Source organism: Xenopus laevis, chromosome 5L (genome assembly GCF_017654675.1).
Source record: "Xenopus laevis strain J_2021 chromosome 5L, Xenopus_laevis_v10.1, whole genome shotgun sequence".
NCBI classification, from domain to species: Eukaryota; Metazoa; Chordata; class Amphibia; order Anura; family Pipidae; genus Xenopus; species Xenopus laevis.
In genome coordinates, this window is record NC_054379.1 from 18,580,146 (window position 1) to 18,605,956 (window position 25,811).

Genomic DNA, 25,811 nt, shown 5'->3' on the forward strand with positions numbered 1-25,811 from the left:
CATATTGGGTTCTTGTGACCCTCATATTGCTTTTTATTTCCATGGGAATGATGGAGCCTTGGTCAGCTGGGGAATGAGAGAGGAGACAGACAGAAAATGGGGTTGGAAAGACACGGAGAAGGGAGATGCAAAAAAAGAGAATAAAAAGGAGAAGATTATTTTTTTAATTAGGAGAATTAAAATATCCAGAAGGGGAAGAAATAGGTAACACAAGGCAGAGTAAAACAGTTGGGGAGACATAAAGACAAAATAAACCACAAACAGTGAGAAATAGCGCAAAGAAAGGATCAGACAATAGAGAAAACAATTAAAAAAGAAGGGAACAGGCCCACAAAGTATTTCATGCAGAAATGCTAACCAGGAGCTGATCTGTTCCCATCTCAAAAATAAAATGTATAAATACACAGTATAATTAAATAATAGTAAACTGTGATTGTCATGTTGCATATGCTTCTGGTAGTTTGCTGGCATATATAGACTGTATGGCAATGACTGTGATGCTGTGCTGTCTTTAAGTTGCTATATTCCTAGTGTCCGTGTATAGGATTTCACATTATATTCCAGAGTTATTAAAGGTTATTTTGACTAATCTTTTGATCTATCCGGATGTTCACAGTTTTGAAATAAACTTCTCAACGATCTTCAATGTGCCATTCTGATTGAGTTCAACTGTCTGTTGACATTCCTGAGGTTGTAAGTTATTGCTCCCAAGTATGAAGCGCTCACCTCTGTTTCTTTTCCCTTTTGGGACCAGGTGCTTAGCAGCCAATTTCCCACTCTGCCATGGGTTTCAGTCATATGAAATATCCAACAGACCGCAGCACACTGACACGTTGTTTCAGTAAATTTTCTTTGTGATTTATTGGCTTATTTTCAGTAGACAAAATAATGCGACGTTTTCGAGACGTTTAGAGTAAGTTATTGCTGTCTCAAGACAACTTTATAAGTTAAAGAGATCACACTCAATGCTTAGAAAGGGAGACAGAACAGTGATCCCCAATCAGTGGCTCATGAGCAACATGTTACTCACCAACCCCTTGGATGTTGCTCCCAGTGGCCTCAAAGCAGGTGCTTATTTTTGAATTCCAGGCTTGGAGGAAGTTTTGGTTGTATAAAAAACAGATGTACTGCCAAACAGAGCCTCCTGTAGGCTGCCAGTCTTCGTAGGGGCCACCAAATGGCAAATCACAGCACTTATTTTGCACCACCCAGGAACATTTTTCATGTTTGTGTTGCTCCACAACTCTTTTTAATTTTAAATCTTGCTAACAGGTAAAAAGGTTGGGGACCCCTGCCTTATAACATGTAGTCATTAGTTACATTCAGATATAGAAAGCTTAACATTTCCTTTGTTTTGCAGGTTATTGAGAAAAATGCTGATCCAAGAATGACCTTATTGACCTATCTAAGGAGAAAATGTATGGTTTGGAGTATTAATACTGCATGAATGTATTCTGCAAGCAAAGTCATATTATCAGGCCAAGTTTAAAAACAAAAAAGAGTTAGTGCTGAGTCCAAATTCTGATACATCACTGGTTGTGGCTCAAGATGTAGTTCTGGTGCTTTTCTGTGAAAAATATTGCCCTTCTTGGGCTCCAAGCTCCTTTCCTCCTAGGAGAAGGTTGAGCTACAAGCTAATTGTTTGGGCCAACAGCGCTCCAGAAAAGGGAGTTGGTGTCTCTGCCAGGACTAAACGCTTCTTTGCTTCTACACTTGCATAGATGCTCATCCTGGTGTCCTTCTGTGCCATGAATATTAAAATCAAGTGAACATGTGCAAATTCTCACCATCAGCTGATGGCCCAATATAGCCAATGTGCCCACACCGCCCTTTGAATAATATGCTTTAGGCATAGTATAGAAAGAACTGGCGATATATCAGAATTTTGATTTATAAAAGGGACATTGTTAAAGCTTATGCCAGTCTGTTTCAGGCCACATGCAATATCTAGGTGCAGAATTAATTTGTTCCAGAAGTGCTTACAGAGAGTACAATGTTTTAAAATGTACTGCAAGTATAAAGGGATTTAACTCTTAAAGAGGGGAACTATAACAATAGCCAACAGTTTTTTTTCAAGTGAAGCCTTCACAGTCAATTGTATGTCATTTGGACTGCCCCTGTGGCCTGCACCACTCTCCACCAACTACAGAGGTACACATATTCCAAATATGGCTTTCACCAAGGGTTTGGTCTCAGCACCAAAGCTGTCAAAGGTGCAGTGAAGGCAGTGGCTCAATGAACAACTAAAATAACATAGGCCGCATGTACACAAACTATGGACTGATTGGCACCAGTTATTAGTTAATGTGCATGACACATTAGCAAAGTGTAATATTCCATCACAAATTTCTATGGGTTTTTTTGCCATTTTTTTCACTGAACCCTACCTTTATAGACACAATTTGATGAATTGCACACAAGTTGGAACACATCATTCTCATGACTTTTTTATGCAAATATTCTAACTTCTATTATGCAGCACGAACAATTGTGCCATAACTGTGCTTGTGAATGAGCATTGTGGATCCATAGTATGGTGCTAATGTTCCCTTCAACTCTTAGTGGGATTACCCGGAACCAAGTTGGGCTGTGGAGAAGGTGGATGTGGGGCCTGCACTGTTATGGTCTCCCGATTTAACCAGTCCCAGAACAGGATAGTGTATCTTTTGCTGACCTTTTGATACATCCTTTATTGCAGGGCTGCATAATTATCATACATATTCTCCCTTGGTATTTTGTGGAAACAATTAATTGATTAAAAATAAGTTTTCCCTATTTTTAGGGATGCACAAGCTATTTTTATCAGGACTCAGATTCAGCCGAATCCAAGAGCCGGGCTGAACCTAATCCGAACCCTATATAACTCAAAAAGATTGGTGCACAAGCTGCTCACACTCATCAGTTATTTCCACCCATGCGCCAGCTATTCCTGTGAAGAAGAAGTATTTGGATTCAGTTTAGGGACTTGAATACTCCTGGATTCTGGGATTTTTTTTTTTGTGCTGCCGTTTCTCCCTTAACTCAAAATTCCAGACACTATTCAGTCAACGCCTGCCTGGCGCCCTTATGTTCCCTGCATCACACGGCGGTGACAACAGTTGAAGGTATCGGGAGCTCAAAGACACGACTTCACCCCATTCAGGTAAGTAGATTTGCAGCAGGGATGCACAGCCGCCTGTTTATGAGCTTCAACTTTTCAGATGGAGCGTCACAGATTGGGCAACCCTGGGCATTCCTGTTAAACAGTAATGTTTAATGTGTAAGTCAAGTGTAAAGTTTCCCAATGCAGTTTCTCCACCATTGACTTTAATGGCAGGCATTATTTGTGTAGACATATTGGAGGCTTTATAAACAGCTCCTACATTGAACTATTATTTGGTACTGAAGGTCAGACAAGAACTTGGTTTGAAATCAGTTCTGATTTCCTGTTTTTTTCTAACAATAATTTCAGGAAAGAATTGCAAAAAGTCATGGATCTCAGTGTGGTTTCTGCACACCGGGCATTGTTATGTCTATGTATACCTTAATCCGGAACACACCCGAACCAACTATGGAGGACATTGAAAATTCATTCCAAGGTATGCATTTGATTATTAGAATTCTCTAAATGTCAATTATGAGCCCAAAGTGGGAAAAAGCTCAGAATTCTAATGAAATTGTGTGTCCTGCAGTATGTTATGTGCACTGTTGTACACACACATATACAGCTTACAAGGAATATTGCTTCAGACCCTTCACTTCAGTCTAACATTTTTGATCTAAACCTCATTAATTCCAGATTATCACTAAAGGGGTTCTCTACTGAAGAAGAAATGTTTTCACAGTGAAAGGAAATATAATTCTGTACAGCTTTCCAATATGCATTCATGTTTTTAAATGTATGCTTAAATGTAATTGCTATTGAAAGACGTAGCTATCTGGCTGTTTATATTCTCTGAACTCCAGGCTCCGACTGCTGAAATAATTTAGCAGAAGTGAACTGTTTTACAGACCTGAAGGAGAACTGACTCATGTTACACTGTTTAAAGAGAACAGAAAGGAGCAGATGGATGTTGTTTTCAATAGAAATGACATTTATGCATAGTTTTAAAGACACTGAAAATCTGTAATGATTTGGCTTGGTTACTAGGGTGTATTGGACCCTGGCAATCAGATATATTTAAATTCAAAACTGGAGAGTTGCTGAACAAAGAGCTAAATAACTTACAAAAAGACCAATTTTAAGTTGTCTATATCATGCTAACAGTGGTACAATCTTGCATATAATGCCTGGAATCTCAAAGAATGTAAAATCTTGTGAACTACCTCTTAAAGAAACAGTAACACCAAACAGTTGTGTTGTAAAGTAATAAAAATGTAATGTTCTGTTGCACTGCTCTTGTACAACTGGTGTGTTTGCTTCAGAACGACTACTATAGTTTATATAAACAAGCTGCTATGTAGCCATTCAAAGTTGAAAAAGGAGAAAAGGCACAGGATACACAGCAGATAACAGATAAGCTCTGTTGTATACAAAAGTATTCTTCAGAACGTATCTGTCATCTACTGTGTATCCTGTGCTTGAATGGCTGCCCCCATTGCTACACAGCAGCTTATAGTATAGTAACGTTTCTAAAGCAAAGACCCTAGTTTTACTAGTGCAGGGCAACAGTATATTATATTCTCATTTTATTAAAACGCTTTTTTGGTATTACTGTTCCCTTAATCTTAAAGGCAGAGACAAGCGGTCAGATTCGGGGAGATGAGTCGCCTGGTGACAAATCTCCTCTTCTTTGGGGCGACTAATCTCCCTGAACTGCCTTCCCGCCGGCTAGAATGAAAATCGCAATCAGATCGCTTTGTTTTCCGAAGTTGCGTCACGAGGAAACTTTGGGCGACTTCGGAAAACGAAGCGCTCCGAGTGCCATCCTACCAATGATTTACATTCTAGTCGGCGGGAAGGCAGTTCGGGGAGATTAGTCTAATCTCCCCGAATCTGACCGCGTGCCTCTGTTTTAAGGGGTTCACAAGATTTTACATTCTTTGAGTTTCCAGGCATTATTTGCAAGATTGTATTAAGCATGCAAAGCAACATCTAGTAAAACAACATATTCAGCAAATATCCCAGTAATTGCAATAATGAAGCAAAGCAGAGCTGTAGGCAAATTCAGTATATTAGCTACAGAAATAATATAATAACCCTTCCTTGGCACACCCTTCTAAGGCAGGATTATCATTCAGCATATGCAGAGCACCTTCCTCCTGGTTATCACGCAAACCTAGGAAACCTCTGCAATATTGTGGAAGAGACTAGAAAACCTGGGAATGAAAATATAGCAGATATGAAGGGCGTACGCTATGGAACAGACATAGTTTGGAATTTTAAGTTTGACAGGGTTCATGGGGCAGGCACCATCTTAGTTTGGTATTTTTGAAGAGCAGATTAAAAGTCTGTCTCAGAACTAATGTATTAAATACAATACTAGAAATGTTTTCATGATCTTTCTTACAATTTTATCAACCAAAACTTTATAATGTATTTATGTATAATTTAATGTTTATAACACTACGGGGCAGATGTATCACTGGTCGAATATCGAGGGTTAATTAACCCTCGATATTCGACTGCCGAATTAAAATGGAACGCCAAGCTGGCCAGATGCCCTAGGCAACTTGGGTGTCCACCGTTCCTCCTGGGCACTCATTGCTCACGTGCATGTTTGAATGACTGAGTGCGCTTGGGTTGGTGAGGTGAACACTTTTAGGGGATGAGGGGTGAGGGGACACTAGCCCAGACTAGAGGTAGGCTACATACGAGGTACATGCACACACCATTTCCCTAGGCCCGTGCCTAGGGTCGCCACCTTTTCTAGAAAAAAATACCGTCCTTTCCCTATACTTAACATTGCAATCATGAAACATTTATATAAAATACCAGCCAGGTGGCAACCCTACCCGTGTCTAATGTGGAATTACACATTTAAACAATTACACATATTCCAACTCTACCATAAAACTGTGAATTTAAGGCCAATTTTTGACTTATTTCAAGAAAAGTGCTGCCATTCTAGTAAACAAATCAGATCTTTCACAGTTCGCCTTTTTCCTTCTTAACACAGGGAATCTGTGCCGTTGTACAGGATATCGCCCTATTCTTGAGGGGTTTAAGACATTTACTAAAGTGAGTAATATCCCTATTATCTATTTAACCTGAGGCACTGTGAGTGCAGTCACACTAAAACTGCCAGCATCCCTTACACCTTAAAGGAGAACTAAAGCTTAACCAAAGCTTAACTAAAAAAAAGGCTAGAAATATTGTACATTATTCTTTTCGGCTTCTGTACCAGCCCAAGGCAACACAGCCCTTTAGCAGTAAAGATCTGTGTCTCCAAAGATGCCCCAGTAGCTCCCCATCTTCTTTTCTGCTGATTCACTGCACATGCTCTGTGCTGCTGTCACTTACTGAGCTTCAGGCCCCACTCAGCGTCGGACTGGGCCGGCGGGACACTGGGAGATAACCTGGTAGGCCCCCACCGACCCAGGTCCGATGCCGGAAACCTCCACTTGTGGGTCCCAGCTGAGTGGCTGACCCAGGACCGATTCTGGAATTCTCTGCCTACAGGAGCTGGTTGCGGCGATTCACCCCCCTCCCCCGTGTGCGTGCACGCACAAACAATCTCATCGCGCATAAGGTAAGGGGAGGTTGGTTATTGATGGTGGCACTTGCGACTGGGGTGGGGGGCCCCCAGGCAGCAGCCCCGATGGGCCCCGGACACCCCAGTCTGACACTGGACCCACTCAGAATATACAGTACACATAGAATAGAAATGTCACAGTATAAGGCTGATTAGTAATTAATACAGATAATTACTACATGGCAGCACAGAAACCAGTGCAATTAGCACCAGAATTTAATAATCAGCCCTGTAGCATCAGCTTATATTACAGGGGAAGCTCATTTTCTGCTGGATAATTAGTGACGAGCCCTAAGCTTAGCTTCTCAACAGCTGCTCAGAGCCCACTGAGCATGTGAGTGTCACATTCCAAGATGGTGACCCCCTGTGACAAGTTTGAAGTCCTGGATCATTGCTGCTACTGAGTAGCTAAACTTTAGGTTTGTGCAATCATATATAAAATATGGCATTTTAGCCACATAAATCTTTAGGGTTTAGTTCTTCTTTAAGGATGACAGATTAGACAGATGCTTGGCCTTATCTTCTGCCCTTAAACAGACTGATAAAGGGGAAATAACAAGACATTTTTCTTTAATTCTCAGGAAGCATGTTGTGGCAAAAGGTCAGAAAATGACTGCTGCAGAGATATGAATTGTGCAAATGAGGTACACAATATAATATGTCCTTTGTACTTTTTGATATTTTTTTTTTTACCTGTTAAGGTGGAGCCCCAGGGGTTTACTCTAAAACCACCCATATTGGTAGATAATGATAATAATTATGATTTTAATTCCAAAGCCCTACTTGCAGATCCCCTGTAAGGGTAGGGTCTACTATTAAAGCACCAAGATGTCACTCATCTTTGGGTATTTTCAAATGCCCTCCTACCCCACCCAAATACCAACCTATAAGAACTACAGGGTAATGCAATAAAAGCTGCAACAATTACTCAAATTCAAGTAAACTATAGTAGTAACCAATCAACAGCCAACATTTACTAGTCTACTGCTAGCAAGCATCTGATTGATTGCTATTGGTTACTCAACATGGAGTACATTGTGCACTTGTTATAACTTTTACAGATATTCTGGGCTTTGCTAATAAGACTTTATTTCCATAAAGGATATTTCAGTGTCTTCAGCTCTGTTTGATCCATCTGCGTTCAAACCCCTGGACCCTACGCAAGAGCCCATTTTCCCACCGGAATTACTGGTGAGTATGTAGAAATATTATGATAGATTCTGGAATCTATTTGCCTACTGGGAAATTGCACCTTAAGGCTCTGAAACATGGATATGTGACACAGAGTTGGGTTTATAACAGATTCAAGTGCAAGCTTTCCAAAGACTTCTACAAAAGGCAAACAAAAGCCCTGGGGACTGCTGCCAAATCTGCCCAATGAGTGGGACTTATCTGAGCCCCAAAATGTCATTACTTTATTAAACATGAACCACCCACCCAGAGTACTTTTATTAAGTCAGGTGGAAGACGTGTCCCCGAGGAGAGCACATCGTACATTACTATCTATACTCTGTATGTATGCTAAAAAATCGATTGCAATAAACTGGAAGTCGAGTGGTGGACCTAATGTCCAAGAGTGGGAACAGTTGGTGGAAAAATCCTTACCATTGTACAAACTTACCTATATGAAAAGGGGTTGCCCTGAGAAATTTAATAAGATATGGGGCTTGTGGATTGAAGAAGTTCCTGACCTGGATCCACCCTGACTCACTAACTGAATACATGGTGCTCTGGATATTCTTCACCTGTACACAATATTCTGGTGTGATGTGGGAATGGCACGGGACTAACTATTGGTTTACTACCTCTTTCAAGGATTAAGCTTCACAAGATTAGGAGATAATAGTATGTGTGAAACAGACAGGGTGGGAATAGTACTTTATCTTTTTATTGTGACAAGCTGTAAAACAATAGCAGTACTCTGTAAACTTGTAGATAAACTGTGGTTCACTATATGTACTTAGATAGGACTGTATTGTAATACTTAATAATATGACAAGGGAAACACAAACTACAGTAGGAAGAAAGGGAAAAAATCTAAAGAATGATAAAGACACCATGTTATTGTTTTTTGTTTATGTTTTAATTATGAAACCAAACGCTTACATGACACGAATTGAAAAAGGAACAAAACTTGTATTTGTAACAGTTGTGTTAACTGTATGTACGATTGTTTCAATAAAAGAATTGTTAAATTGTAAGAATTGTTGTGCCCATGGTGGCACAAGGCTAAAGAAGCTCCTTCTCACATCCACAAATTTTAAATGACTATGAACACTCCCTTGACTTGGACATAAAACTGGCCACAAAGAGCCAATCACTCCCTACGCAAATGATCTACTTAGCATGAGGTTCTCTAAATTCAGATTACATGTTAAATGGTCAAATTACTCTGAACACTCCCTTGACTTGGATATAAAACATGCCAAAAAGAGACAATCTTTCCCTCCACAAATGATCTACTTAGCATGGGGTCCTCTAAATTCAGATCACACTTAAATGGCCAAAAGGAACCAGGCAGGTTAACTTCCAAAAAGATTGGGTCTGCACCCTCTCAGTGATCCATTCTAATGGCATTAGGACCAACTGGATTGTTGAACATAGTCTTGTTTTTTAGCCTGCAATTGTACAATATTTGAATGAGTAATAAACATATGCTCATATAATTATGAGGGCCCAGTGCAGAGCACCCTAAAGTCAGAGGATCCCAAACAATTCTGCTGTGCTTTAGGTATGGATTTGCCACATGGTGCAGAGTACAGCCTGTACTAAAATCCAACAGATGCAATAGTTATGTGAATGGGTCCTACCAGGTCCTGACAGCCAATCTGTACACATGTTGAAATGCCAGTGCCTATTTGTAATCTATCTAAACTTAGCCCAAAGGAGAGTGATTTTGCAACAATGGTAATAGTAAATGAGCCCATGAGAATACAGTCAGCACCAAGTAACCTGTGGAACTGGTACTCTCTATCTGCCTATGTGTTGAATTCACCTTTATTCCATTAGACAATAATGTGGTGTCTTTGTTTTATCTTTTTTTCCCAAAAGATGTATGAAAAGTCTTCTCCAAAGTCACTGTATTTTAAAGGTGACAACATTACGTGGCTCCGGCCTTCCAATCTCGAGGAATTATTGGCACTCAAAGTTCAGTACCCAGATGCTAAACTGGTTGTTGGGAACACAGAGGTCGGTGAGTGTTGGGGTTTCTGCACTGGGGTCAGCTAGGATAAGGAAGACTATCTATGGTTATACCAGTATAGACATAAAAAACTTTTTGTGTCCAAGTGGGGCCCTTGCAGTGAAAGTCTGTTGGTTGATTTTGTATTTGAATCATTCCCAGGAAAACCTAATGTCCTGTGCTAATTCATAGTCACTGATAGTTTTAGCTAAGGTTCCATCACAATATTACAATCTAAAAAAACTACTTTTCTATAATAAAAGATGATGTCATTCTAAACAATTTCCCAATATACATTTATTATATACAAAATGCTCATCATGGGGAGGCACATTTATCATAGGTTGAATTTAGAATTCATGTGAGTTTTTAAAAACTCCCATAAATTCGAAATTCGACCGATTGAAATTTATTAAAAAAAAATCTAATTGTTCAAACTTGGATGAATTAAATTGACCCGAAAACTTAAATTGAATTGAAAAAACTTCAAGCTTTTTCTCTGAAGAAAAAACTCGAATGTCAGGAAGGCTGCAAACAACTCCAAATTGCTCCCTGGACGTCTCCCATTGACTTAAACAGCTATTTGGCAGGTTTTAGGTGGCGAATAGTCGAAATCGATTTCTTAAAAGGCCAGATTATAATAAATCTCGAAAATAGAATTTGATTTTTTTTAAAAAACTCTAATCGAATTTGAATACCTCCCTAGTCAAATTTGACAGAAAAAAAATTGAAAATTCAAATTTTAAATTCGAATTTTCAATTCGACCCTTGATAAATCTGTTATATAAAATGTTATATGGTATGTAATTACTGAGAGCAGTATCTGTCTGTTTGAATTTTGTGCACAACTAGTTCTGACTGAGTTTCGGTTAAGCCAGCTGCTGTTTATAAAAGAATGAACTTTCATTTCTGTTATATTTTCAAATATCTTTGAAGCCATGGTGAATGTGTAATGAATGGATATTGATATTTTCTTTCTTGATGTGAAAAACAGTTTTTGGGAGGATATCCTCTTAAATAACTAAATGGGCTCAGGTTGAAGCTCACTGAGGGTTATGGCAGGAGCTTTCTGTGTTCAAATGAAAATAAAGTAACATTTATGGCCAAGATATATTTCAGTGCTAATTTTCATTGTTTTTTCAAGGTATTGAAACAAAGTTCAAGAATATGCAGTACCCATTGATCATTGCGCCAGGCCTGGTTCCAGAATTAAATATTATTGAACATAAGGAAGAAGGTGAGAGTCTTATTTATATTGATTATGTATTGGTAGCAGATGTTCAAAGCAGCGTGAGTGTGATCTGACAGACAGACAGATAAAAAACAAATTTTACTTTATTGTGGAACAGTTTCTGGCGAACAAACAATAGAAAAAGAAACTAAACACAGGATGTGAGTCCCTCACGAGGACGACTCTGCTACTGGCATTCAAGGCTAGAAAGCAAAATAATAGTCAAAAGGGTCACTGTTCCTTTGCTATATTCAGTACTGGAACAAGGTAGAGCAAACGCAGACCCACGGCAACCCCTGGAGATGACAGCCTGGTGCTCAGTAGTAGAGGATACGGCAACCTCCAAATTGAGCCAAAGAACAAAGATACCGGCACACTAGGCTTATTTGCAGGGAAACCCTTGCTTTAATTCAAAGTGTGGAAGTGCAACGTTTCGGGCCACGCCCATTTCTCATGCTTGAGAAAGGGGCGTGGCCCCGAAACGTTGCACTTCCGCACTTTAAATTAAAGCAAGGGTTTCCCTGCAAATAAGCCTAGTGTGCCGGTATTTTTGTTCCTTTGCTATATCCAAACATTTGATTTTGCTTTAGCTCTTGGAAACCATCAGCACTACAAACTGCTGTTCTCTTTCCACACAGCTTTAAACTCTCTCAGCTCATAATGGTCTATCTCCCCCATGGTTACTAAGGTTCAGGATGTCAAATTCTTTTATATACTTGCACTTGAACCAGTGTCGGCCTGCCAATCACAACAAAGAACCCATAAAGTCATCTGTATTTCCTTGTGGTGCCCCAGACTAGAGTCCTGCAGCAGGTCGGGTACATGCGGGTTACTCGCAAAAACCTGCGGGTTGCAGGTAGAAGTTCTGGGTGCGGGACGTGGGTCGTCGGTTCTGCGGGTTTGTGGGTCGGGCTGCGGGTCCTCTCAATATCGATTTTTACTCCTTTTTTTCCAATCACTCCTACTTCCGATGATGGCACTTCCGGTTTACAATGACAGCACTTCCTGATTCTTGATGGTCAGCGGTCGCAGATCTGGGTTGCGTATAAGGTACTTGCGGGTCGGGTAAGAATGCGGGTTGCCGGTTCGGGTTGTGGATTGCAGGTTGCGGGTACGGGTAGGGTACGGGTTCCAAAAAATGGACCCGCACAGGACTCTACCCCAGACCCTTGTTCTACTTGAAATGTTCTGTAGAACAAGAATCATTCTGTCCTTTATTTGCTGACATCCGCAGTAGTATGATCATTGTTAAACCTGAACCCATCATATAGAATTTTAGGGCTTCCAATGCCAATTTAATTGCCAGGCACTCCATTTCTACAATAGGGTACTGCCTTTCAGCAAATGCAAGCTTTCTGCTTAATAAAGCAACTCCCATTGGTCCATGCAGGGGCGATCCTGGCCCCTCCGCCGCCTACTGCTACTGCCCCCCCCCCGGAAATTCGCTTTTAAAGTACCAGGAGCAGCATTTTTGCTGCCCCTGGTACCTAGTGGGGCACTGCCGCCTGAGGCGACAACCTCAACTCGCCTCATTGGCGAGTTGAGGCTGGGTACATGGCATGGTATGTTGTGGCTAGTCCAACTGGAGGCCTATGTAAGGCTTAAATTACTTAAATACCTAATACCTTCACAGATATAAATCATCACAGGATTTTATATATATATATATATATATATATATATATATATTATATATATATATATATATATATATATATATATATATGATAATACCTGACTGCTTCTACACCCCAGGGATCTACTTTGGAGCAGCCTGTAGTTTGTCCACCATGGAAGAAGTGCTCAGAAAGGCAGTGGCCCATCTTCCAGCTTTCAAAACAGAAGTGTTCCGAGGAGCCTTGGAGCAACTGAGGTGGTTTGCAGGGCAGCAGATACGTAATGTAGCTGTAAGTGTGACTTAAAGTTAATAGCCAATACATGAGACAAAAGACAGTGCTGAGCTACCGTCATAAAACATTGGGTCCCATATTACTTACTTAGAAGGGCCGTCCACCAACCAGAGCTCAGGTGTTTCACCCATTGCTGCCCAGGTCCCTTGGGTTATGAACCCTGCCAGCTATAAACAAATGTGAAATAGGAGGTTAAATGCACTGCACACCAATAAAGGCTATAGTGGGTTACGAGGTGCAAACGTGCAAAAATGTAAAAACTTTTAAAACAACCCCATCTCACCCAAAAATTTGTGACTCCCCCCCCCTCCCAATTTCAAAGCTGGAAAGAGTCAGAAAAATAAAGCAAATAAGTAAAAAACTATTTAAAAAAATTAAGGCTAATGTAAAGATGCTTAGAATGAGCCATTCTATAACATATTTTAAGTTAACTAAAAGGTGAACCACTCCTTTAATACCAGCAGTAAAAAATTTGCAGCAAAAAGAGACACCAGCTGTGCAGAAGTGACAGATTTCTGTAAAGTTTTTTGCTTTCATTCGAGAAAGACCAGTCTGACATCGCTGATTTTTGTTTTTGCACATTTTTGGCATCTATATTGATTGATATCACTCTTTCTGTTAATTCCCTGCAGTCTATAGGAGGGAATATAATGACAGCGAGTCCGATATCTGATCTTAACCCTGTCTTCATGGCAAGTGGCACGAAACTCCATTTAATCTCAAAAGGTAAGGCAAATTAAAGCCTGACCAACTACCAGATTCCTTGCAGGGTCGGCTAACTGTCAGTACATAACATAAAACATCATGCATACACTTTCTTAATTAAAGGACAACTAAAATTGCCTGGTTGCCATTGTAACTATTTGGCTCCTGCATATTCACCCATATAGACAGCCCAGCTCCACTGTACTAAATTATCAAAAGCAGCGCAGAGGGGATGGCAACCACCATGTTTGGTCGTTTCTGGCTTCCTGGCTGTGATTGGCAACCAAGAGCAGCCACAATGGAAGCCATGATGAGATCTTCTGTCAATGCACATGCTCATGGCGACTGCAAGCTCTGCTGCACAGCTCTGATTATTTTTGTGTTTCATATTTGTAGCACAAAGTCTGCTGAAATGCTCTGTAAGTAGGCTGAAATAGGCTGCAGTGGTCCCCGCAAATTATACTTTTATATTAGTATTTCCTGGTATTTTCATTTCTTGCTATCACTGGAATTTCCAAGACATGTTTTCAGGTGAAACACTCAGCACTGGGCTTTTGCTGATACAGGTATGGGACCTGGTTTCCAGAATGCTCAGGGCCTGGGGTTTTCCAGATAATGGATCTTTCCATAAATTGGGTCTTCGTACCTTAAATCTACTAGAAAATCATGTAAACATTAAATAAACCCAATAGGCTGAAGTTGCTTTCAATAAGGATTAGTTATATCTTTCGATCAAGTACAAGGTACTGTTTTACTATTACAAAGAAAAAGGAATTCATCTTTAAAAATTTGAAGATGGCCTTCCTGTAATTCGGAGCTTTCTGGATAATGGATTTCCATACCTATACTCGCTTTTGATTGGCTGTTATAAGATATTTTGTGCAATTTTGCCTTACAGACAGCACCAGAACAGTCCATATGGACGAGACATTTTTCACTGAATACAGAAAGACAGTAGTGACACCTCAGGAAATTCTGCTTTCCATTGAGATTCCATATTCCACGAAGGTGAGTTCCACCTGGGTAGTAGCTCTGGGATAATGAAGCTTGAGGCCTAGGGTTGTTACCTGATAGGTAGGCTATTCAAAGCATTGCACTAACAGGTATTTTGGTTGTCTTCTCAGTGGGAGTATTTCTCAGCTTTCAAGCAAGCGTCAAGACGGGAGGATGACATTGCCATAGTAACAAGCGGGATGAGGGTCCTGTTCAAACCTGATAGCCACCAGGTGGAGAGTATTCGGCTGAGTTATGGAGGAATGGCCCCCGTCACTGTTATGGCAAAAAACACTTGTATGGAGCTTGCTGGGAAGTAAGATATTCACACATTTTGGGAGTTGTAGTTTAATTGCTGTTAGAGCCTTTTGCCTTTTTTAATAGATAGATGATAGATAGATAGATAGATAGATAGATAGATAGATAGATAGATAGATAGATAGATAGATAGATAGATAGATAGATAGATAGATAGATGATAGATAGATGATAGATAGATAGATAGATAGATAGATAGATAGATGATAGATAGATGATAGATAGATAGATAGATAGATAGATGATAGATAAAATATATGAAGATGTGAACAATTGTTCATATAAACTGCTTGTTACGGGCCCCTCCCATTTACCCAGTATTCTGCGTGTATGTGTCACATGATATAACTGAATAAACAAAGAGAAAACACACCTAAGGGGCCCGTTTATCATGCTGTGTAAAAAAGCCACCAGTGATCTTGCCCATAGCAACCAATCAGATCTTTGCTTTTGTTTTCTAACTTGCAGCTGATTGTGGAAATCTAATTGCTGATTGGTTGCTATGGCCAACATCACTGGTGATTTTTTTTACACAATGTTTTACACAACATGATAAATACACCTCATATAAACTACTTTTTACAGGCCCCACCCACTTACCCATCATTCTGTGTGTATGTGTCACATGGTATAACTGAATAAACAAAGTCAAAACACGTCATTTCTACTTACAGATATTGGGATGACAAACTCCTGCAATCAGCATGCCAGCTCCTGGCTAAAGAGATGGCGCTGTCGCCCAGTGTGCCCGGGGGAATGGTAGAATATCGGCAAACTCTGACGCTCAGCTTTTTCTTCAAGTTTTACCTCACCGTGCATAAGAAACTGGCACTTGATTTAAATGGGAATGTGAGTATTGCCTAGTAGTCACCAAGGCATCTCTATTCAGAGGGACATCCAGCTCCTGACTATTATGCTGAAGTACAATTACAGGAGTTAAGTTAGCCATAAGTGTCTGATCAATAGATCACCAAAAATCATACCATATCCTCCTATCTTTAGCAGCATTAAGCCTCTTTTACAGGCATGATTCTGCTAAAAAGGAAGGTTTTTTTCTATACTGCACCTATCTCTTCCTGCCTACAGCTACTGCTCTCGAGTACCTCCACCATATACTAGGTCACCCCAGTTTGGACTCCGTGGACTCACTGGGACTTATGGACAACTTGTGCTTGCTGCTTTAAATCAGCAGGTGCTTCCCATTCTTTGCCAGCAGCATGCCATAGGCCTTAATATTCTCTCAGGTTTAATGCTTATGCTAAATAAGATGCAACTGATGCAGATTGGATGATGCCATACTAATGAATTACTTATATTAGATATGATGCCATACTGTTATTTTTTTGCTGTTTTGTTCCCAACTCAGAACAATTTTGCAGAGACCATCCCTCCTAAATATGAAAGTGCCACAGAATTATTCCATAAGTCCCACCCATGCAGCGTGCAGCTGTTTCAGGTAAGATTTTCTAAAATGGGAAATTCATTTAATACTGGGTTGATAATAAGAAAAAAATGATCTCACTTAAAGGAAAACTATACCCCCCAAACAATGTAGGTCTCTATTAAAAGATACTGAGTAAAACAGCTCATGTGTAAAACCCTGCTTCATGTAAATGAACCATTATCATAATAATATACTTTTTTAGTAGTATGTGCCATTGGGTAATCATAAATAGAAAATTGCCATTTTAAAAAATAAGGGCCACCCCCTGACATCATAAGATTCACTGTGTACACATACAAACCACATGTAAGGTCACATGAGCCAATTAACAGACAGAGTTCTGCCTTTTGCTTCAACACTACTTCCTGTTACAGTTAGGGGCTGATTCACTAAGCTCGAGTGAAGGATTCGAATGAAAAATACTTCGAATTTCGAAGTATTTTTTGGGTACTTCGACCATCGAATTGGTTAAATTCGTTCGAAGTCGAACGAAATCGAACGAATCGAACGAAAAATCGTTCGACTATTCGACCATTCGATAGTCGAAGTACTTCCCCTTTAAAAAAAACTTCGACCCCCTACTTCGGCAGCTAAAAGCTACCGAAGTCAATGTTAGCCTATGGGGAAGGTCCCCATAGGCTTGCCTGTGATTTTTTGATCGAAGGATTTTCCTTCGATCGTTGGATTAAAATCCTTCGAATCGTTTGATTCGAAGGATTTAATCGTTCAATCGAACGAAAAATCCTTCGATCGATCGATCGCAGGATCAGCGCTAAATCCTTCGACTTCGATATTCGAAGTCGAAGGATTTCAATCCGAGGGTCGAATTTCGAAGTATTTTTAACTTCGAAATTCGACCCTTAGTGAATCGGCCCCTTAGTTGTTGTAGTATTGTAGTATTTCTGGTCAGGTGATCTCTGAGGCAGCACAGATACAGTCACGAAATGGTGGTTCAAGGCAAAAGATGTAAAAGGGCAATATTTATGTAAATATATATTCCAGTTTGGTAAGATTCTTTACTATGTCATTCAATTTGATATAAACTATCTGTTGCTTAAGTATTCATTTTGGGGGTATAGTTTTCCTTTAACACGGACTAGGTGCAAGTGCAGAATTGCTCAGGTCAGTAGATCGTGATACACACAACACTGTAGCATAGCCCTCGCATAATGTGATCTTCACTCTGGAGCACTACACAGCGGGGACAAGCACAAGGGAGACCTTATTGTGCCACTTGCAATAAGGTGGTAATAACAGGGCTCTCTAGTAGATGTCACAGCCTGAATTGAGGGTTGTGCCAGAGTAAGGTCCTACCCTTGAACACAAGCTGAGAGGGGTGCAACTATTTGTTCTTCATTAGGATCAGGAGTTTTAAAGGAATTGTTCAGTGTAAAAATAAAAACTAGGTAAATAGATAGGCTGTGCAAAATATACAATGTTTCTAATATAGTTAGTTAATCAAAAATGTAATGCATAAAGGTTGGAGTGACTGGATGTGTAGCATAATAGCCAGAACTCTACTTCCTGCTTTTCATCTCTCTTGGTTTCCACTGATTGGTTACCAGGCAGTAACCAATCATTGACGTGAGGGGGGGGCATATGAGTCATAACTGTTTGCTTTTGGATCTGAGCTGAATGCTGAGGATCAATTACAAACTCACTGAACAGTTATGTCCCATGTGGCCCCCCTTAAAGTCACTGACTAACTAAGAATTAGAGAGCTGAAAAGCAGGAAGTAGTGTTCTGGCTATTATGTTACACATCCAGTCACTCCAGCCTTTATACATTACATTTTTGGCTAACTAACTATATTAGAAACATTTTTTATTTTGCACAGCCTATTTATTTACCCAGTTTTTATTTTTACACTGAACTGGTTCTTTAAATGTTTGTGCTTCACGGCACAAGATGGTGTCAAAGGGAATTGTGGGCAAGAAAACATGGTGTTGTATCTGGTTTTTGCAATTTGCACCTTGCCATCCTTGGTAAATGAGTATACAGTGCTGCATAGTTAATGGTTTGGGTTCACAGGACTTTAGGGTTAACATAATCAATAAAGTACACATTGAAAGATTGTGCAAAAATTTGTGGAGACTTGGAGGCATTGTCTATGCATGTCTCATTGTGGTCTCCTTGTCATATTTGCATACATTTTAATATCTAAAAAAACAAATAAACGTTAAATAGAAATATTGCCATTTTCAAATCTTTTTGAACATTGAGCGAACAGCAGGGATGTGTCTAGGGAAATGTTTACGTGCTTACAAGCCATAATTACTGTTTTGCTAAAGAAATTTTTCTTGGAAGCCAATGTACAATAGCACATCTAATTAGTATAGTGTTGGCAGAATTACATTTAACCTTATATGACATGGGAATGCGGTAAATAAAAACTCTGCACATACAGCTGTGTGATAGATATGGACCCAATGACAATTTCCTTGTAAGGCAAATGTAATTGAGAATTATACGGTTAGATTTCTGTAAGTAAAAGTTATAATTAATCTTAGTAATCATGTAACATACTAAAGGTGCAATATTCTGAACAAATTAGTTTGTGCTATTTCCATAAAACAGTCAAATTGTAATATAAGACACAAAGACAGATGCAGAAAATGCAGTGCGAGGTGCAATGTTCATAAAATTGGTGCATACTGCCATGGTTTTCACATTTAGCACCTTGACCTGAACCTGGTTTAAAGGAACAGTAACACCAAAAAATGTAAGTGTTTTAAAGTAATGAAAATATCATGTAGTGTTGCCCTGCACTGGTAAAACTGATCTGTTTGCTTCAGAAACACTACTATAGTTCATATAAACAAGCTGCTGTAGAACAATGGCACAGTATTTTTGGTGTTACAGTTCCTTTAATTGCTGCCTGTGCTGTTTTCATTTGGCAGCTCTGTATTCATCAGGAGCTGTACTCAGGTTTCCCTTCCACTACCCATTCCTTAATCTGTGCAGGCCACAATGAAGCCCAGTACTTACTGCCTGCCTATACTCACTACAGAGCTGGGTGGAGAACACAGTCAGACCTTCTATTATAAGTATCCAAGAATGTTATTTACTAAAAGATGACAGAGTATCATCTTGTATTTAAAAAAGAAACCCAGTGGCATAACTTCTGGGGGTGCGATCGCAGAACCCCTTTGGGACCCGTGGGTGGCAGGAGGAACTTTCCTGCGCACACACCTGAAAGATATTGTAGAGAGGGGCCCAACAGAGGGCCCCAGTGCACATCCTGCACCCGGGCCCTACGGTGAATAGGTAAACCACTGAAAAAACCTATTCTTTTATGAGTGATAATTGTCCAATAATAAAATAGCACAAATGCGCTGATGTTGATGTTTTAGGAAGTGCCAAAAGGACAGAAAGAGGAAGATATGGTTGGGCGACCCATGGTGCACCTTTCAGCCGCAAAACAAGCAACAGGAGAAGCTGTGTACTGTGATGATATGCCACACTACGAGAATGAACTTTATTTAGCACTGATAACAAGCACCAAGGCACATGCAAAGATCATGTAAGTGCTGCAGCTGTACTGTGTGCTTCCATTATCTTACTCTGAGCACCAAAACGCTGGAGCTACATTTATGAAATCTGCTATAATGTAGTGGCACATTTGTGAGTAAGGTCTCACCTTAAGTATACATTGCAGCAGGTGTGTGCTCCAGTCCTTAAGAAGGATATTAATGGGCTCTTGGAGAATCATGCAACTAAACTGATAAAAGGAACTGTAACAATGAAATTAGGAAGAAAGACTGTCAAGATTGGGGCTTGAGAAAAGGCTTGTGATGAGACATCATTACTCTTTATAAGTACACTAGAGAACCTTATAGACAGATAGCGTGACATCTTTTTTCACATTGAAAAAAAACAAGAAGCCACCCCTTTAGACTTTAAGAACTGCACTTCTTTAAAGGAGTTAAAAAAAACCCTACCCTACATAGACCCCCCCAGCCTAGCTGCCCCCCTGCCAAATGCCTCTAACTCTTTACTAACTCCTCAGTGCAGATTCTGTCCAGCGGAGTTCACTGCAGCCATCCTCTTCTCTTCGATAATCTTCAGAATGAGACCAGCATATCAGAGCATGCGCAGTTGGAGCAATCTTCGGTTTCGCGCATGAATATTACCGAAGCGCCAGTCTCATTCTGAAGATTACCGAAGCGGCTGAAGATGGCGCCCCTGGAAGGCTGGGGAGGAGGAGGGAGGGGGTCTATATAGGGGGGTAGTGTTTTTTTAACTTTAGGGTTCAGTTCTCCTTTAAGGAGAGGGTATTGAGGTTGGTGAATGCACTCTCAGTTGATATTGTGACTTAGGGGCCCATTTACTTAGCTTGAGTGGAGGAATAGAAGAAAAAATACTTTGAATTTCGAATGGTCGAATATGGCTACTTCGACCATCGAATTGGCTACTTCGACCTTGGACTACTACTACGACTTCGAATCAAACGATTCAAACTAAAAAACTTTCGACTATTCGACCATTCGATAGTCGGAAGTACTGTCTCTTTAAAAAAAACTTCGACCCCCTAGTTCGCCACCTAAAACCTACCGAGGCTTCCTAACAATTTTCTGATCGAAGGAATATCCTTCGATTGATGGATTAAAATCCTTCGATTTAATCTTTCGATCGAACGATTATTCCTTCGATCGTTCGATTGTAGGAATAGCTCTAAATCCTTCGACATCGATATTCGAAGGATTTCAATTCAGCAGTCGAATATCGAGGTTTAATTAACCCTCGATATTCGACCCTATGTAAATCTGCCCCATAGTATTAAAGGGTTTGTTCACTTTTAAGTTAACTTATACTGTAGATGTCCTAATAAAGATTTTTTTACTTTTATAATTATTTTTGCTACTGCATTTTTATTAGTCAGTCTCTTCTAATCTATATTGCAAGTTTTATATATTTACTAGAGCCTTAATGGGAGAACCTGGTATGCTTGGTAATAAAGTGTTGTTTGTGCTATTTTTGCAAACAAAAGAAATTCATTTCAGTTGGGAAAAATGTGGTAGGCAAAGCACCAATAAATGGCAGCATGTGCTATAGCTCTTATGATGGCTGTGATACATATACAACCAGGTTTCTGTTGTGTCCCAATTTATTAATAGGCTTGACAGAATTTAAAGGAAAAGACAAATTGTAACTTGTCTGAGATACACAAATGAACATTATAACTGGATATGCCCTTACCATAAAGCCAGTCTGTTTGTGGCAGATGCATCTGATTTTATGTTTTGCTTCTTCTCCAGTTCAATTGACACAGAGGAAGCTGCGCTCACGCCAGGATTTGTCTGTTTCCTGTTCGCTAAAGATGTCCCAGCCAGTAATGTAACGGGATTTGCACACGACGAAACCATATTTGCTGAAGATGTGGTACGTGTAAAGCTAATATGTATGTGAGTTTGCCAAAATATGGTCAGTTTTATTGCGCTAACGTCTTTAAAGGAGAAGGAACGGTTATAATTAAGTAAGCTTAATCAGTAAGGTCTCTATAAATACACCAGTAAATCCTCAAATGAATGCTTCTCTGAGTCCTCTGTCAAAAGAAACACAGCATTTCTTTCCTTCTATTGTGTATACATGGGCTTCTGTATCAGACTTCCTGTTTTCAGCTTAAACGTCCAGGGCTAGGGCTTGAGCATGCTCAGTTTGCTGCTTTCTCCCTTTCCCCCTTCCTTTTCCCCCTCCCTCCTCCCCTCCCTGCTGTATTCAGAGCTGAGTCAGCAGGGAAAGACTCAAACAAGAAATGATGTCACACCAAGCTAATATGGCAGCTGCTATCCTAAACAAACATAGCTTGTTTACTCAGGTATGGTAAAGTGTTCTGCAGAATAAATATAATGTTATAGCTTGCCCTATTGTGGCTAATCTGTTGGCGATAAACTGCTTCAGTAGCTTTCCTTCTCCTTTAAAGATTAAAAAAGCTCCTGTCAAGGCAGTGGTTATGGATGTAAATAGAAGTTACAGGACCAGTGGCAGATTAATGACATGTAGGATCTTAGGCTACATCTACACAAAGCCCACTTCTAGGCTACTGCTGGGTCAGATGTGTGTAGATCCAGGCCCCATTGGATTTACATGCATTTGGGCACACACATGTGCCTTGCCGGCCTTTATTCTCCCAGCAGGCCCAACTGGACCCAGCAGCGCAAATACAAATAAATATTAAATTAAAATAGAAATGGGCCCCTACACTATAGCCTAGGTTAGCCTGTGCATTAATCTGCCCCTCTACTGGACTCACAAACACACACACAGTATAGACACTATTGGGGTTATGTAATTAAAGGCACTAAGTTTGCCCAGGAGCAGTAACCCATAGCAACCAGCAAACCATAGCAATCAGCAGGTAACATTTACTGGTCACCAGTTTAAAAGCAAGCATCTCATTGGTTACTATGGGTTACTGCTCCTGGGCAAACTTAGTGCCTTTCATTACATTTGGAGGTTTCAGTCAGGAACCTCACTGCACCCATGGTCTACTCAAAGCTAACTGGATACATACAGTACAAGAAAAGGACTTGATTAAATTTTAAAGAAAAACATTTCTATTTTGATATTTTAATGATTTGCCTCTAAATAGTTCCCACTGACCCGTGTCTGATCTCTGTCCCACAGGTGACGTGCGTTGGACATGTTATTGGCGGTGTTGTTGCAGATACACAAGAAAATGCACAAAGAGCAGCTAAACTAGTGAAGGTCTCATATGAAGAGCTTAAACCCATTATCACCATACAGGTGCGATTATAGCTCTTTCATTTTTATTTGTACATTACCAAGAAATCCATCTGACCTTTCTGCTCAGTATCATAACATTTATAGACTCCTCTAAAAAATGTAGGCAACACACTGGGATAAGGTAATTACAGTACTTTTCTTGCATTAATCCTGATGCTAAGTGAAGATAAGGCAAAGGATTGTTTGTAATTGATGCAGATATATAAAGTAGGATAGGTACCTGAAATATTTTATCTGATTAATCTGACACAATTGCTTTGCCACTATTATATGCCATTCTATAATGAAGGAAACAGCCACTACATACAGAGCCATGGGTTCTTCCTTCTCATACAAACTGTTATTAAACTACACCTACCACAACTCTCAGATAGCTTCTCAGAGTGGGGAAACATACGCGGTGTGACATTGAGATGACAGAGCAACTAATCCCTTCATTTGTCTTTGCCTTATTTACAAATTTGGTGCACAAAGTCAGGGCCGCCATCAGGGGGCACAGTGGCTTGAAGGGGGGCCTGGCTGTGCAACACTTCCTGGATTTGAGGGGCCCCCTTAAATTGGGAAGAAGCTGCTGATTAGACCCGAAAGCCGGTGAAAAGACCCTAAGCCACGAGACAAGCCGAAGTTGAAGTCTCAAAGCTGCATAAAGACCAGAAGTTAAAGTCCTGAAGTCATAACGTTCCACTGTTTTTTTTATTTATTTCTAACCCATAGCCACCAATGTATTATTTTAATACTCTATAGGCCCCTGCCACCAATGTTTTTTTAAAATTTTGTTGTACGGGCCCCGTTATTTCTAATGGCGGCCGTGCACAAAGTGATTGGCAAACTGCACTTGTATAAATCTGCCCCTGGACTGACCCAATGGCCCTTGGCAGCCAAGAAATAACAGTGTGGGCAATACAGTGGCAGTGGAGCTCACAGTTTTTACTGGCCCACTAAACGTCATATTGAGGAACCTTATGTCTTCTTTTTCATGTTTTGTAAGAGGGGGCCTGCTTCATAGTCACGGAGGGTTTACAAACTCCGATTGGCTAGTGATCTAATATACTGTCTGAATTGGGTCATTGGTTGGCCTGGTTTCAGGTTTGCTTAATCACTTGGGATTTGATTGGCAAATGGACCTGCAAGGGTGGGGCCCACACATGTGCCAAGGATAGCACCTACGGAGCAATATAAGTTTTGTGCAATAGAATATGATTGATCATTTAGACATGAACAAAATATCCAAGGCTATAATGATCTCAATATATATATAGTTGCTATATGTGAGTGTTTAGATAGGCCCGTATAGGTATGTGTGTGTAGATACAGTATATATGTGTGTGTGCTTTGGGTCATTTGGAGGGGTTGAACTTGATGGAATTTGTGTTTTTTCAACCCACATTAACTATGTCTGCTATGGGGACCATGCACATACAAAGGTGAGCACCATTGGGGTAATATCAGTTTGGTGTTATGAGTTGGGACAACATCAATTTGGTCCCCTATCTTTGGATTTGCTAATGATATTGCTAATGAATCTGCAATTGGGAGCCACACATGCACCAAAACCACACCAGTGAGCCAATATCAGTTTGGTGGTCTGCATTTTTGAGGTACTGTGATAATATTTCTCTCCTTACTTGATCTTCAGAGTATCAAACTTATACATGCATCAAATGCTAATGCCTCGAACCTGGGGTATTCCAGATAAGGGATCGTTTCACAGTTTTTATCACCATACCTTAAGTCTGCTAAAAACGATTTTAAACATAAAATAAACCCAATAGAATTGTTTTCCCATCAATATTGATTTATACAGCTTAGTTACAATGTTATATTAATACAAGGTTATATTAATACAAATCAAAAGGAAATAATATTTTAAAATTTGAATTATTTGCTTAAAATGGACTTCATGGGAAATGGACTTTCCACAATTAAGAGCTTTCTGAATAACAGGTTTTCAGATGGGGATCCCATACCTGTAGACAGAGTGGCATCAATTGTTAGTAATGAAACTTTATATTGCACTATTGTGATTTAGATGTTGATTTATACAGAATATATTACTATGGCCATTTTTTTCACTGTATACACATCACAAAGACATAAAATAGATCAATGTCAAATAATAATAATTTTGTGTATGTAATATTAATGCATTTCCCTAAACGTTTTCCCCTCCAGGAGGCAATAGAACAAGAGTCATTTTATAAACCCATAAAGAAGATAGAAAACGGTGATATCGACAAAGGTTTTAAAGAAGCAGATCACATTGTAGAAGGTAATTATAATGGTCATTTATCTTTATCGTGACTTTGGTAATAAAATGCAGAGTAACTAGTTTAACCATTTGAACTAGGCAGGGACGGAAAGCACTCACAGAAGATCATATAGCTTCATATGATATAAATATATTCAGTGTCTGATACATAGAGTTGCCTCTGAACTTCCAGCCTAGACTAACAAGGTTATTATCTCCCATTCCTGTCTGTCACTGTTATTTTTATCAATACCACACCCTCACAATGATGCCTCCTGCTGGTGTTTGTGCAAATGTGATGTTAAGAAAATAAGTCTGGAACCAGTAAGGCCAATCTATGGTCTCTCATCAACTCATGTT

General features: G+C 39.8%; 1 protein-coding gene across 6 annotated transcripts in view; it reads left to right on the forward strand.

The window, feature by feature from the left end:
- The window catches only part of xdh.L (xanthine dehydrogenase L homeolog), a 46,590-nt gene that overhangs the window by 2,828 nt on the left and 17,951 nt on the right, over nucleotides 1-25,811 (forward strand). For all 6 annotated transcript variants that reach the window (XR_005961187.1, XR_005961186.1, XM_041562579.1 and 3 more), the window contains exons 2-20: nucleotides 1,361-1,418; nucleotides 2,563-2,659; nucleotides 3,034-3,142; nucleotides 3,452-3,578; nucleotides 6,099-6,160; nucleotides 7,256-7,318; nucleotides 7,776-7,865; nucleotides 9,726-9,867; nucleotides 11,000-11,092; nucleotides 12,842-12,993; nucleotides 13,629-13,722; nucleotides 14,600-14,709; nucleotides 14,826-15,010; nucleotides 15,687-15,861; nucleotides 16,379-16,468; nucleotides 19,810-19,979; nucleotides 21,715-21,838; nucleotides 23,084-23,203; nucleotides 25,376-25,472. Coding sequence is in view for 4 of the 6 variants with exons in the window: in XM_041562579.1 (XP_041418513.1) it covers nucleotides 1,361-1,418; nucleotides 2,563-2,659; nucleotides 3,034-3,142; nucleotides 3,452-3,578; nucleotides 6,099-6,160; nucleotides 7,256-7,318; nucleotides 7,776-7,865; nucleotides 9,726-9,867; nucleotides 11,000-11,092; nucleotides 12,842-12,993; nucleotides 13,629-13,722; nucleotides 14,600-14,709; nucleotides 14,826-15,010; nucleotides 15,687-15,861; nucleotides 16,379-16,468; nucleotides 19,810-19,979; nucleotides 21,715-21,838; nucleotides 23,084-23,203; nucleotides 25,376-25,472 (2,158 nt within the window). In the remaining 2 variants the exon portion in view is untranslated. The remainder of the gene's footprint in view (nucleotides 1-1,360; nucleotides 1,419-2,562; nucleotides 2,660-3,033; nucleotides 3,143-3,451; nucleotides 3,579-6,098; nucleotides 6,161-7,255; nucleotides 7,319-7,775; nucleotides 7,866-9,725; nucleotides 9,868-10,999; nucleotides 11,093-12,841; nucleotides 12,994-13,628; nucleotides 13,723-14,599; nucleotides 14,710-14,825; nucleotides 15,011-15,686; nucleotides 15,862-16,378; nucleotides 16,469-19,809; nucleotides 19,980-21,714; nucleotides 21,839-23,083; nucleotides 23,204-25,375; nucleotides 25,473-25,811) is intronic.